This window comes from Hyperolius riggenbachi, chromosome 1 (genome assembly GCF_040937935.1).
Source record: "Hyperolius riggenbachi isolate aHypRig1 chromosome 1, aHypRig1.pri, whole genome shotgun sequence".
In the NCBI taxonomy this organism is placed as follows: Eukaryota; Metazoa; Chordata; class Amphibia; order Anura; family Hyperoliidae; genus Hyperolius; species Hyperolius riggenbachi.
In genome coordinates, this window is record NC_090646.1 from 237,197,564 (window position 1) to 237,211,804 (window position 14,241).

A 14,241-nucleotide genomic window follows, 5' to 3' on the forward strand; every position below is an offset into this window, starting at 1 on the left:
GGAATCTTCTCTGCAGTGGCAGAGCAGCTAATTTGTAAACACAGGATGTTAATACTATGTCTGCATCCATGAAAGCAGGAGGTAGACACACTGAGATTTATTGCAGCATTTGTATCAGTTGTAACAAAGGTTTTTTTTTTTTTCTTTAACATCATTATACTGTTGCCTATCTTTTACAGCAGAGAGGAAGTCCTGAGTTCAGGTCTGCTTTCAATGGCGGTCCCAAGCAAATGAACATGCTTTTATTTTATGACCAGCACTAGCTGAGAACGCATTCACACTTTAGAGCAATATTTCCTCTGCAGAAACCTGAACTTGAATGGGGAAAGCGGATTCAAAAATATGAAATTTATTAATGCTGCAGAATATCAAAAAATCGCAAGAATTGTAAGGAATGCAGTATGGACGCCTCCTTGTTCTCATAAGTAGACCTAGTTTTATTATCATTGAGGAAAGAGCATATGTGCACACAGCATTTAGAGCTGCTGATATCTGAACAGAACTATATGCAGCTGGAAGATGGTGATCCACTGTACAAATAGGTCCCACATCAGCGGAGTGATCTGCTGTGGCTAGAACAACTCATTTTCTTATGATCTTGTCACTAAATGTTGCGTTTTCTTCATTTTTGTACTGTGTGGTTAGCCGAGTCCCATTTTTATTCACTGTTCGGGGAAATATTTTGTTCTGTGGTTTAGAAAAAACAAGCTAGAACAAAAGCTCCCACACATTCCTGCTCCTCACACCCCGTATCTTGCACTTGGCATTGTGACCGTTGTACAGATAAAAGAAACTCACAATTCTACAATACTGTATTGGTAACAGAAGAATCCCTGTATAAGCTGCATGATAGCCATGAACTTGTGATTATGCTGTGACCCCAGCTTTTGGCTGCATCAGAATTTCTTTATCATAGCAGCATTTTTTCATTGGCAGATGGTTGGATTGCGCATGTCTGGGGCTTGCTAGTGATCTACAGCATAAGGGCATTGTTTCAGCAATGTACTTCTAGGGTACTTTTGTTTACCCATCATAGTCAAAAGGTTAGCATAATTTGAGGGTAATAGGATTGTATTTGTGGTGTAACACGAAGCTGTTAATTTAATACCTAATCTATTCTTTCTAAAATGGTGCTATTGAAGTCGCTCTTACCATCTGAGCCTTTTTTTGGGATTAGTGATGAAAATTGAGTTTTTCTTTGGACCGTTGGTTCTTGCATCAAATTAAGTTAAATCAAATTTCCACAAGACTACAGATAAGTTAAAGTGAAGGCGAGGTGAGAATATGGAGGCTGACACTTTTTTCCTTTTAAACAATGCTGATCTATTTTGCTGCAGTAGTGCCTGAAGCACACCAGAAACAATCATGCAGCTAATCTTGTCAGTTTTGTCAATGTCAGAAACACCTGATCTCCTGCATGCGTCAGGGTCTAGGGCTAAAAGTATTACAGGCAGAGGATCAGCAGGGCAGCCAGGGAACTGGTATTGCTTAAAATGTTAATAAATATGGCTCCATATCGCTCTCACCTCGGGTTCCATTTCACCAACCATTCCTACTTCCTCACTGCAGGGTCCAAGTCAGCTTTAAAGTGAACCCGAAGTGAGAGTTATTTGGAGGCTGCCATGTTTGTTTCTTTTATATTTTTCTTTTTAAACAATACCGGTTGCCTAGCAGCCCTGATGATCTATTTGGCTGCAGTAGTGTCTGAAGTACACCATAAACAAGCATGCAGCTAATCTTGTCAGTTCTGACAATATTGTCAAACACCTGATCTCCTGCATGCTTGTTCACGGTCTATGGCTAAAAGTATTAGGCCAGGCAACTGGTATTAATTAAAAGAAAAAAAATATGGCAGTCTCCATATAACTCTCACCTCGGGTTCACTTTAACTAGTAGATGGTATAATGCGCAAGTACCTTAAATTCTTTACTTCTACTAGTTAAAGTGAGCCCGAGGTGAGTTATATGGAGGCTGACATATTTATTTCTTTTAATACCTATTGTAAGGGAAAGCTAGGACTTTCAGCATTTCAAAAAGGGTTCAATCTTGGTAGTGGGGCAAACAGAACTTAAACCAGGAACTGCCAAACTCTTCAGATGGTATAATACATAAGTACCGAATTTAATTCTTCTATACTTTATCAAAACATTTAGGAGGAAGGATAATGTACTATTCTTTTCTGCTCTCAGCTTTGTGAAAATATTGTCTGGACCAAGACCAACAGTCTGGTGTCTAAGGCTGGTTTCACAGTGGGACGTTACAGGAGCACGTTAGAGCAGCCTGTAACGCACGCCACCGCACAGCAATGAAAAATCAATGGGCTGTTCACAGTGCCCACGTTGCGTTACATTGTAACGCAACACGTCTTGATAACGTACTGCATGCAGTACTTTACAGACTGTTTGCACATGCTCAGTACGGGTGGGTTTTTTTATTTTGGGGGCGGAGAGGAGGCAGGGAGAGGCCGCTACGTAGCCAGGCACATGGCTACTTAATTTTCACTGCACTTGCAGTGTTTTCTTGGAGCGGCCGCTGATTGGTTGGCGGGACCACGTGATGCGGAGAGCTCCGCTCACGTGGTCTCCGCAGTGCCTCCGACAGAGCAGGCGCACCAAGAGCTGCTTGTAATGCGGCTCTTGGTAGCGTCCTGCTCCAACACCACCAGGCGTTGCGTTAGGGGCACGTTATACCTTAACGTCCCCTAAAACGCAACGTCCTGGTGTGAAACCAGCCTAAAAGATTATCTCTGATGATTCAGTTAAGATCGGTTACCCTTTTTAGGTGTGCTGCTGAAAAGCTTTATGGAGATGAAGATTTCATTTTTCAGCACGACCTGGCACCTGCTCACAGTGCCAAAACCACTGGTAAATGGTTTACTGACCATGGTATTACTGTGCTCAATTGGCCTGCCAACTATCCTGACCTGAACCCCATAGAGAATCTGTGGGATATTGTGAAGAGAAAGTTGAGACGCAAGACCCAACACTCTGGATGAGCTTAAGGCAGCTATCGAAGCATTCTGGGCCTCCCATAACACCTGAGCAGTGCCACAGGCTGATTGCCTCCATGCCACGCCGCATTGAAGCAGTCATTTCTGCAAAAGGATTCCCGACCAAGTATTGAGTGCATAACTGAACATAATTATTTGAAGGTTGACTTTTTTTGTTTTAAAAACACTTTTCTTTTATTGGTCGGATGAAATATGCTAATTTTTTGAGATAGGAAATTTGGGTTTTCATGAGCTGTGTGCCAAAATCATCAATATTAAAACAATAAAAATCTTGAACTACTTCAGTTGTGTGTATTTGAATCTAAAATATATGAAAGTCTGTTTATCAGTACATTACAGAAAATAATGAACTTTATCACAATATGCTAATTTTTTGAGAAGATCCTGTATATACTACAATGGGGACTAGGAAATTGTGAACCTGGGATGCTCTTCAGAAACAGTAGGCAAATTGCTAACATTGTTAGTCCTGTTCTGTAACATTTTCCATGTGTGTCTTTTTTATTTGGTGGATATTTTTGTTTAAGAAGGCATGTATTTACGCAGCCTACACAGTTCTATCTTTGTCAGATATAAACAAAAATTACACAAATGGTATTCTTGGGTGTGACTGCATACACATGTGTAGGAAGGCCCAAGGAACCAGAAATCTGTTTTTACAGTAGTACTGTATACTGTACAGTAAAGCCTGTGTTTCTGGTAGGTTTTCCTTTTCCACGGCTCGCCTGACATGAATGTAGCTGACCTACTTCTTGTGTGAGCTTTTACCCAAGTGCTACACTGTAATCTTTCCTCGGAATGTCATTATTAAAGGCTAGTTCACTCAAAGCTGACACTATTTCAATTCATTATTATTATTGATTTATACAGCTCTATCATCTTCCTTAGTGCTAAGAAACACTATCATTTCTATTATTGTGTATTTAAATAGTGCTGACCTCTTTTGCAGTGCTTTACTGAGTCTATAGTTTTCTTACTAGCGCTTACCCTTCCCTACTCTTTGTAATTGTCCATGTTCCTCCCTAAACTTCTATTTTTTTTCCCTCCATTTTAGATCTAGAAGAAGAAAAAAAAAATATATATATTTTTTTTTTTATTTATTTATTTACGCAATACCTAAAGGATTATTAGGAACACCATACTAATGCGGTGTTTGACCCCCTTTCGCCTTCAAAACTGCCTTAATTCTACATGGCATTGATTCAACAAGGTGCTGAAAGCATTCTTTAGAAATGTTGGCCCATATTGATAGAATAGCATCTTGCAGTTGGAGATTTGTGGGATGCACATCCAGGGAATGAAGCTCCCGTTCCATCACATCCCAAAGATGCTCTATTAGGTTGAGATCTGGTGACTGGGGGAGGGGCATTTTAGTACAGTGAACTCATTGTCCTGTTCAAGAAACTAATATGAAATGATTCGAGCTTTGTGACATGGTGCATTATCCTGCTGGAAGTAGCCATCAGAGGATGGGTACAAGGTGGTCATGAAGGGATGGATATGGTCAGAAACTATGTTCAGGTAGCCCGTGGCATTTAAACTATGCTCAATTGGCACCAAGGGGCCTAAAGTGTGCCAAGAAAACATCCCCCACACCATTACACCACCACTACCAGCCTGCACAGTGGTAACAAGGCATGATGGATCCATGTTCTTATTCTGTTTACGCCAAATTCTGACTCTATCGAGACTCATCAGACCAGGAAACCTTTTTCCAGTCTTCAACTGTCCAATTTTGGTGAGCTCATGCGGTGGGGTCTTCTGCTGGTGTAGCCCATCCGCCTCAAGGTTGTGCGTGTTGTGGCTTCACAAATGCTTTGCTGCATACCTTGGTTGTAACGAGTGGTTATTTGTCAACATTGCTCTTCTATCAGTTTGAATCAGTCGGCCCATTCTCCTCTGACCTCTAGCATCAACAAGGCATTTTTCGCCCACAGGACTGCTGCACACTGGATGTTGTGTGTGTGTGTGTGTGTGTGTGTGTGTGTGTGTGTGTGTCTTTTTTTTATTTTATTTATTTATTTTTCCCCAGGGGGAATTTTTTTTTTCTTATTTTGCTCTTCCTTGGTATTTATTTAAAAAAAAAAAAAAAAAAAAGGGTATGGTCCGCAACAAGGTCTCTCCACAGAAAAAACGTTATTTAGGACGTATCCTCAAAGCAGGTGAAAAAGTACATAGGCTGACATGTTTCGGGTGGTTCGGCTCTTAATCATAGCTGGGAGCTATGATTAAGGGCCGAACCGCCCGAAACATGTCAGCCTATGTACTTTTTCACCTGCTTTGAGGATACGTCCTAAACGTTTTTTCTGTGGAGAGACCTTGTTGCGGACCATACCTTTTTTTTAGATTTGTTCTGTATTGGGGCCTGGCTGCCCTAGGTCCAGCACTGCTCTACACAGTGCAGTGGAGCGGTGGTTCACCTACTTTATTTTTGTATTTATTTACAGCAGAGTTATGTTCTGGAAAAATATACAGTGAAATCCTGTCTCCCAAACTCTTTATTGCTCATATAGTTATTCTACCTGCCTTTGCAAGAAAGTAATGTCATCTGGGTAAAAATCCCCCAGGCTATGTTATAGCATATAATACTGTCTGGAAGCAGTCATGTGACTTGATGACGCCACGTTCAGTTGAAAAAAAGCACAACAAATTGCTTACAGTATTTCTCATACTTACATACTGGAAAGCTGAGTACAGTACAGTTCCTGTCGGCTGAAACATGAATACTCCAGGGAATAGTGAAACAGAGCAGATTGACAATTCAGGCACTTTTTTTTTTTCTTTAAACAGGAGACTGTTAAATGTTTTAAAGGTGGGGCTACCCTGTTGGAACAGTGGGTTATATTTTGACCATCCAAAAGTTAAAGGTAGCCAAAACTTATCGATTGCCACCAAATGTGGTCCGAGAGGGATAGATTAGTATCGCACACAGCACATTGATCACCAGTAGATTTCAGCAGGAAAGCTGTTGAAAATTGCTATGGCCCATAATTAAATGCCTGCTCCTGCCCCGACCCTGATCAATGGAAATTTTCTGTCCTAATGGTAGCCCTGATCAGTTTTAAAGGAGAACTGTAGTGAGAGGGATATGCAGACTGCCATATTTATTTCCATTTAAGCAATACCAGTTGCCTGGCTGTCCTGCTGATCCTCTGCCTCTTAATACTTTCAGCCATAGACCCTGAACAAGCATGCAGCAGATCAGGTGTTTTTGACAATATTGTCAGATCTGACAAGATTAGCTGCATGCTTGTTTCTGGTGTGATTCAGACACTACTGCAGCCAAATAGATCAGCAGGGCTGCCAGGCAACTGGTATTGCTTAACAGGAAATAAATATGACAGCTTCCATATACCTCTCACTATGATCATGCTGGGGAAAGAGATTTCTACCTGATTTAGAGTACGCGAATGAAACTCTGCTACAATCCAGATTCTAACGCATTGCTAGCTTGCAGGCTATTGTTGCATCTGTTACTATAGATGTAGCAGCTAATGGTGGGTGGGGTGAGGGAGGAACACATTGTGATCTAGGGTCAGTTGGCCTATATTTTTTTTTTCCTGTCTAAATATGTCAAACCCAATAAATTACATAAAAAAACCTATACAGTATATTCCCTTTTTAAGAATTTAAGGGACAGCTTGTAACTTTTCCTCACTCAATATACCAAGCTGTTTTATATTGTTTTATTCTACTAACTAAACAAAAAAAAGCAATGGTGTCCAGTAAAGCCAGGTACACACATCCTATTGTTATTGGCCAGTGATTGGCCAATTTTACCATTCCCAAGGAGCATGAGAGCTTACCTACACAATCTGCTCTTTGTATTAAAATCTGTAGGCTCTCACAATTCATGGAAGGGGTAAAATTGGTTAGTGATTGGCCAATCAAAATTCAATGTCTGTACCAGGCTTAGCATCAGCTTTCTCATGTGATTTGTGGCTGTTTTCTTCCCTGTCAATCTATAAGCAGAATGTACTGTACGTGTGAATGACTTCTGAGTGCTTTTGTGTAACTGTTTTCTGCAGAACATAGGTTTTAATCGCATAAACATCCTTTTAGAAAAGCTTCTTGGAATATAACCAAGAGTTCATGCAAGATAAAGATATATTGATAGTGTCGCTCTTGGCAAGACATATGAAACACCAAAGTGCGCTTTTTTTTCTGACAGATAATGTGTGTACAATGTGGTTTCCTTGCCATGTGGATAAACAGATCATGGTGAATTTAATTGCTTAGTTAAATAAATCTGTTGGTATTTAAGGCTGCAGTGGTGAATAGTAAATAGTTATCTTTGGAGGACATCCGATAAGAGAACTGCCTAATTAAAGGTGATATGATCTTTGACAGTCCAATTAAACCTAAGGTCACTTCTAAGCTCAAGTCTTATGTTGATATGAGATCAACAAGCGGATCTCAATATTGTGCAGGCAGGCATTTAAAGAGAGAATTAGAGGGATTAACTTGAACTCGCCAGTGATTCATCCTGTCTTTACCACAGGTTCCAGGAGTGTTCATGCTGACTGTTCAGGAAATATGGAAGCTTGTGCCGTAGAAATTGATCTAATGCCTGTCATATACCATGCAGTTTCCCATCAGCTTTCATGTTGAATTGGTAATTTATGACAGGTTAAATGTGATTTCCGATCATTTTTCTGATCTATTTTTCCGATCACTTCTGTACAAAATCGATCCGAAAATCGACTCGGAAATCAGATCGGACTGGTCGGAAATTGAATCGATCAGGAAACTGATGGAAAGTTACAGGGTGTGTACCGGGCATAAAAGTAGCTTTTCTGAAGATTACTCCGGCTTTTTTTTTAAATTTAATTAAAGCTTTATCACCATGTATTTCTGACGTATGTATGTTTTCAGCATTGTCCATTATTAATGGACCTTCAGACTATTCAGCAGTGAATTATGCATTGTCGATTCTAACTTTTACACTACAATACACTACAATAATACTACAATACACTACAAGATACGTACATAGACATATGACTATGGTAGGGATTAGATTGGGAGCCTCTCTGAGGCACAGTTAGTGACCAGACAATATACTCTGTACAGCGCTGCGGAAGATGTTGGCCTCTATATAAATACTACTTTTAATCAAAGAACAAAGCTTTGTGCTTTGCAGTAACATTGACTGAAGTTACATATGCTGACTAGCAAAGATGCATGCAGTAGCCAGTGGCTGGTGTGTACATACTGTAGCCAATGGCTGTGGTGTATATTCCATCCTGCAAATTGATGCAGCTGACATTTGCTGCTCAGGTGATTTCTTCCCTTAATAAAGCACAATCTGACAGCAGCTGCCAGAGTGGGGTTATGGCTGAACTTGATGGACATATTGATGCTTAAATAGTAAGAATGCTTGACAATAGGTTATTGATATTCATTCTTTTTCCCTATTTTTCTGTCTTTTCAGCTGTACCGTTTCCGCCAAGTCATCGGCTTACAGCAAAGGAAGTATTTGACAACGATGGTAAACCTCGGGTAGATGTCTTAAAAGCCCACTTAATGAAGGAGGGAAGGCTGGAAGAAAGTGTTGCCCTCCGAATAATAACAGAAGGAGCTTCAATTCTTCGCATGGAAAAAAACCTACTGGATATTGATGCTCCAGTAACAGGTGAGTGAAAAGGGCAAGGGACATGCAGAGGACAGAAGAAAGATCTATCTAGCATTAGAGATTATGTACAATGGGGTGGTCATCCATTTCAATTTTCCCTTGTAACCTACTGGCTTCTGCCACAGGAAAAAGTGATGGCCAAAATGTTTATTCATAATGGCCTAGTGACATAGGTTCCACCAGTCACTTACTCAGGAGAGAAGGCAGTAATGCCAGCATGGCTCTTTATCTCGGCTTGTCATTTACTTGTTGACAGCCCTGCAGAATTTGTGACCTGAAAGGCTGCAGTCATCTAGTTTATAAGGCACCCTATTCTAGTCTCTTAGAATCCTTGTTTACTAAACTTTGAAAGGCCACTTGCCCACACTCTACATTTTTTTTGCCACAGTTTGCAGCAAAGCGATCTGCAGGGACATCAGAAGTGCATAGTCTGTGGTGCCCATCTATGCCTTGCGATTCACTGTGGAATTTTTAATGCATGTTTCCAAAGAAATTATGCAAACACATTGCGATTTCCATTCATTATGATGAAATCACAATTGCATTGCAGAAACCATGCATCAGAATGGAAGTGTTGTGCGTTGCATAGGCACTTCTGTTTCCTGATGCAATCAAGGGAGGATTGGCCAAAGGTCTATTTTGTAGTAAAATTGGGGAAAAAATACAAAAATATGTGATGCATCGTTTTTAACCACTTGCCGACCAGGGGTGATTTGCCTGATCTGTGCTGCGTGGGCTCTCCAGCCCGCAGCACAGATCAGTATTATGCCAGGGCGATCAGACTCCCCCCCCCCCCCCCCCCCTTTTTTTTCCCCACTAGGGGGATGTCCTGCCGGGGGGGGTCTGATCGCCGCCGGCCATCTGCGTTTTGCGGGGGGGCTCCTCAAAGCCCCCCTCCGCAGCCATTTCCGCCCTCTGCCTCCTTACCTCCCTCCCTCCCTCTCTCCGTAATGCGCAGGACGTAGTTCCGTCCTGCGCATTGAAGGATAGGCTTCCGCCTATCAGATGCCGGTGATCCACCGCCAATCAGAGGCCGGGGATCGCCGATCTGCCCTACGGCGCTGCTGCGCAGCAGCGCGGTATGATGTAAACAGCGGGGATTTCTTCCCCGCGTGTTTACATTTTGCCGGCGAGCCGCGATCGGCGGCTCTCCGGCTGTTCACGGAGACACCCTCCGTGAACTGACATGGAAAGGAGCGGCCGTTTCCATGGTAACCCGCAGACGACCAGTTTACGTCAATCGGCGTTAGCTGGTCGTCAAGAGGTTAAGCTATACAGTGCAAATTATATATGAAGTCAGTAAATAAGGGCTGCTGAACCGGGTTTCCTTTATTAGACACTCACAGGTGCATTACACAGTATTCACTGCATAATGGTTAATAATTCAAGCTTACAAGTTATCCAGGGACTCCGGAGGAGGAATTCTCTTATGTCGCAGCTAAAAATTGTAACAATGGGATTCTACACTTTTTTATTTATTTTTTTTAAACTAGTTTTGGGTTTTTTTTTTTGTTTTTTTTTTTGTTTTTTTGAGCTGGCAAATATAATCTTGAATCCAGTAGTGACAGTGTAGTGATAGCGCATGCAGCTCTTGCACTCAGTGGAAAATTAACTCATATGAATGTGGCACATCTCACTCTAAGTTGTTTTGTAAAGCTGCTTTGAGCTTTAATTTTTCATTGGCTATCTTTTCTACACACCGCTAACTGCCTGGACCAATTTCCTATATTATAGTCTTTGCACTGGATCCCCAGCCGTGGATTATAATCTTCCTCTAAGCTTATTACAGAGATAGGCTGCTCTGTATTACCAGCTTCAAATATGTGTTCATTATGTGCAGAATGTGCCGTATGGGCGAGCCATTGAACAGGAAATGTGGCATGTAATCAATTTGGAGGATGTGCACAAAATGATGGAATGCCTGCAGTGTCAAATCAAATAAATGTTGTCAATGCCTGTTTAATTGTCTATACAGTTTAATCTGCAATGTTTCGTGCCTGACTGCCTCTCTGATATATATACTGTGCAGGGGAAAATAAAGTACCTTATCAGTATGTTATAGCTTGGCAGACCAGTTAGGGAAGTGTAATGAATCATGATGACCTTTAATTGATTCATACATTACTGAAAACTATGCTTCTTCAGTGAAGGGCTCTAGACTTGGCTAAAATGAGTCCAGGTTATTCAAATCCCTGCAGTACCAGGATCTTACTTGAAGTGTGACCACTTTTACTCAGAGCTGAATTTCTGTAAGGCCCGAGCCTTGGGCAGCTGTAGCCCAAGAGGGCACCTGAATGTGAAATAGGGGTTGCTACATAAGAAAGAGAAGGCTGCAAATGGGGCACGACACATGAAAAAGGGATGCTGATGCCTAAGGGAACTGTACATTAGACAGGGCCTTGCATTATATGGATGTTGCACATGGAAGAGGGGCTGCACATGGAATGGGAGGGGCACTGCTGCACATGGAAGTGAAGTTCAACATACTTGGCTCAGGGGTGGAAAAAATATAAATCCGACCTTGCTTTTACGGTTTGCAATCATCTGCCCTGAAACCTAGAACAGCCTCTCTTTCTTTAGGAAAAGCAGATGATTGGTTTAAAGTATGTGGACATAAATGCTGCCCTTAGGGCCTAAACCCACTAGTGCAGTTCTGTCCGCTTTTCAGTTACACATCAATGTTACAGATGCTGAAAAGCGGACAGAAACAGAAACAACTGCTGTGGGTTCAGACCCTGTAAGGTGGTTGAATCTTTCAGAGTCCACTCCAAGCACAGACACCTGTACGTTCCTTGATTAGCTGATGTCAAACTACTTCCACTCAAAGTGCCGAGTGAGCAACCCAGACACTAGCTGCCACCTGCACTGCAGAATAGCATTGCTACAGGCTGCAGTCTGCTCAGAGTTGTTAAAGGAGAACTGTAGTGAAAGGTATATGAAGGCTGCCATATTTATTACCTTTTAAAGAGACACTGAAGCGAAAAAAAAAATATGATATTATGATTTGTATGTGTAGTACAGCTAAGAAATAAAACATTAAGATCAGATACATCAGTCTAATTGTTTCCAGTACAGGAAGAGTTGAGAAACTCCAGTTGTTATCTCTATGCAAACAAGCCATTAAGCTCTCTGACTAAGTTAGTCATGGAGAGGGCTGTTATCTGACTTTTATTATCTCAACTGTAAAGCAGCCCATACACTCAGCCGATTTTCTGGCCGACCGATCGATCGCGATCGATCGATCGATCGATCGCAAATCGGTTGGCCAATCGACCGATCGACGGCCGATTTCGATCGATTTCGATGGATTTCCATCGAACTTGCAGGGTGGAAAATTTAGGTCGATCTGATGAGATTGCTTATCAGTTTGCATTGGCCTTAATGGAAATCTGATGGCAAAAAAATGCCATCAGATCGAATTTCAACAGATTTCAAACTGAAATCTATTGGAATTCTATCCTGGTAAAAAATGTTCTAAAAACGCATCAGATAGATCATCAGATGCATTTCTTATCTATCTTCTGCCAATCTGACGAGTGTATGGGCACCTTAAGGGCCCGTTTCCACTATCGCGAATCTGCATGCGTTTCCTGCATGCAGATTCGCACAGCCAATACAAGTGGATGTGCCTGTTTCCACTTGTCAGTTTTCCTGAGCGTTTTTCTGTGCAGGATTTTTCTGCACGGCAGAGCCCTCAGAATTCGCCTGCGTGTGGAATGCATGCGAATCGCCGCTAATGTATTTAATAGGGAAATCGCCTGCGGCTTTGGCATGCGAATTTTCATGCGAATTCGCATGCGAATTCGCATGGAAATCAATGGGAAAACACACCGGCACTGCCATGGTTAAATTCGCATATAGCGTCATCCATGCGAATTTTCATGCGAATTCGCACGAAAATTCGCATACAGCCGCATGAGAAATTCGCATCCGCATGCGAATTTTAACCGCGGCGATTCGCACCGCACAAGTGGAAACGGGCCCTAAGTGAACTGTTTACTTTTTCTCTGCTATAGGAGAGGTCATTACTTCACAGACTGCTCTGAAAGAATCATTTTGAATGCTGAGTGTTGTGTAGTCTGCACATATTATAGAATAATGCAATGTTAGAAAAAACACTATATACCTGAAAATAAAAGTATGAGAATATTTTCTTTGCTGCTAATCTTCTAGAAATTATTCATAGTACACAACCAATTCATTATATCATGTATTTTTTTTCGCTTCAGTGTCTCTTTAAGCAATACCAGTTGCCTGGCTATTCAGCTAATCCTCTGCCTCTAATACTTTTAGCCATAGACCCTGAACAAGCATGCATGAAATCAGGTATTTCTGACAAATTAGACAGATATGAGAAGATTAGCTGCATGCTTGTTTCTGGTGTGATTCAGACACTTCTTCAACCAAATAGACCAGCAGGGGTGCCAGGCAACTGGTATTGCTTAAAAGGAAATAAATATGGCAGCCTCCATATACTTCTCACTACAGTTCTCCTTTAAGAGTGTGTTTGCCCCCTCGCAGTCTGAATAGCAGTATGAAGCATCATCAGCAGAAGCCTTGTAACCCTGTGTGTTTGTCATTGCAACAGACACACACACACACACAAAGGGTTAAATATGCATTTCGTTTTTGTGGCAAGTGTTGCTGTAAGGAGAGCATGCAGGTGCCACCAAGGGGAGCCCATTAGCGGAAAAGAGGAGAGAGAAGTTAGGCATGTGCAGAGGGGGAAGTAACAGTTGGGTTTTGGCAGTTGAAGGGTAGTGAGGTCCTCGTCGTGACAGTTCATATCAACACGCAATCATAAGTCAGGGAATATAAGATGCAGGGAATTCCCCCCCCTTTTTTGGGGGGGGGGGGGGAGTGATTCTTCTATTCTGAACTGAAAAATAAGGTATTTCTTTTTTCCTATGTTGCTATCATTTTCAGAAAGTTGTAAAAATTTCACCAGGTATTGGACAAGTGCATCTTAGGGGTTTCTCTGTTTTCAAAAATACTTGCTGACGGGAAGCTCAGTTCAACTGGCAAAATAGTGTGCACATGAGAAGGGAGCCTAGCCAACATCTTAGTAGATCCGTGATGGCTAACCTTGGCACTCCAGTTGTGGTGGAACTATAAGTCCCATGAGGCATTGCAATACTCTGACAGCTCTAAGCATAACTCGGGGAGGCAGAGGCATGATGGGATTTGTAGTTTTGTCACAGCTGGAGTGCCAAGGTTAGCCATCACTGATCTAGATCCTTTCCAGGGAGTGCCTTTGTAAAGAATAAAGATAATACTGAGAATCTCCCAAGAGCAGACGGACTAGTCCTAAACTGATCAGATCTGTCAGATTTTTACTGGCTATTGTAATCGACAGCAACATAGGAGAAAAGACATTTATAGTGCATTTTACTCCGGGAGAAATGTACCTCAGGTAGGTTTTGTATTTTAAAATTTACAATTTTTAGTAACAGTGGTTCTTTTGATGGAGGTAAAGAATTCCTGAACCACATCCTTAAAGAGGAACTGTAACGACAAAACGGCCCCTGGGGGGTACTCACCTCGGGTGGGGGAAGCCTCAGGATCCTAATGAGGCTTCCCACGCCGTCCTGCGTCC

General features: G+C 41.8%; 1 protein-coding gene across 4 annotated transcripts in view; it reads left to right on the top strand.

The window, feature by feature from the left end:
* The window catches only part of PPP3CA (protein phosphatase 3 catalytic subunit alpha), a 338,286-nt gene that overhangs the window by 183,933 nt on the left and 140,112 nt on the right, over nt 1–14,241 (top strand). For all 4 annotated transcript variants that reach the window (XM_068231640.1, XM_068231655.1, XM_068231648.1 and 1 more), the window contains exon 2: nt 8,445–8,645. In XM_068231640.1, coding sequence (XP_068087741.1) covers nt 8,445–8,645 — 201 coding nt within the window. The remainder of the gene's footprint in view (nt 1–8,444; nt 8,646–14,241) is intronic.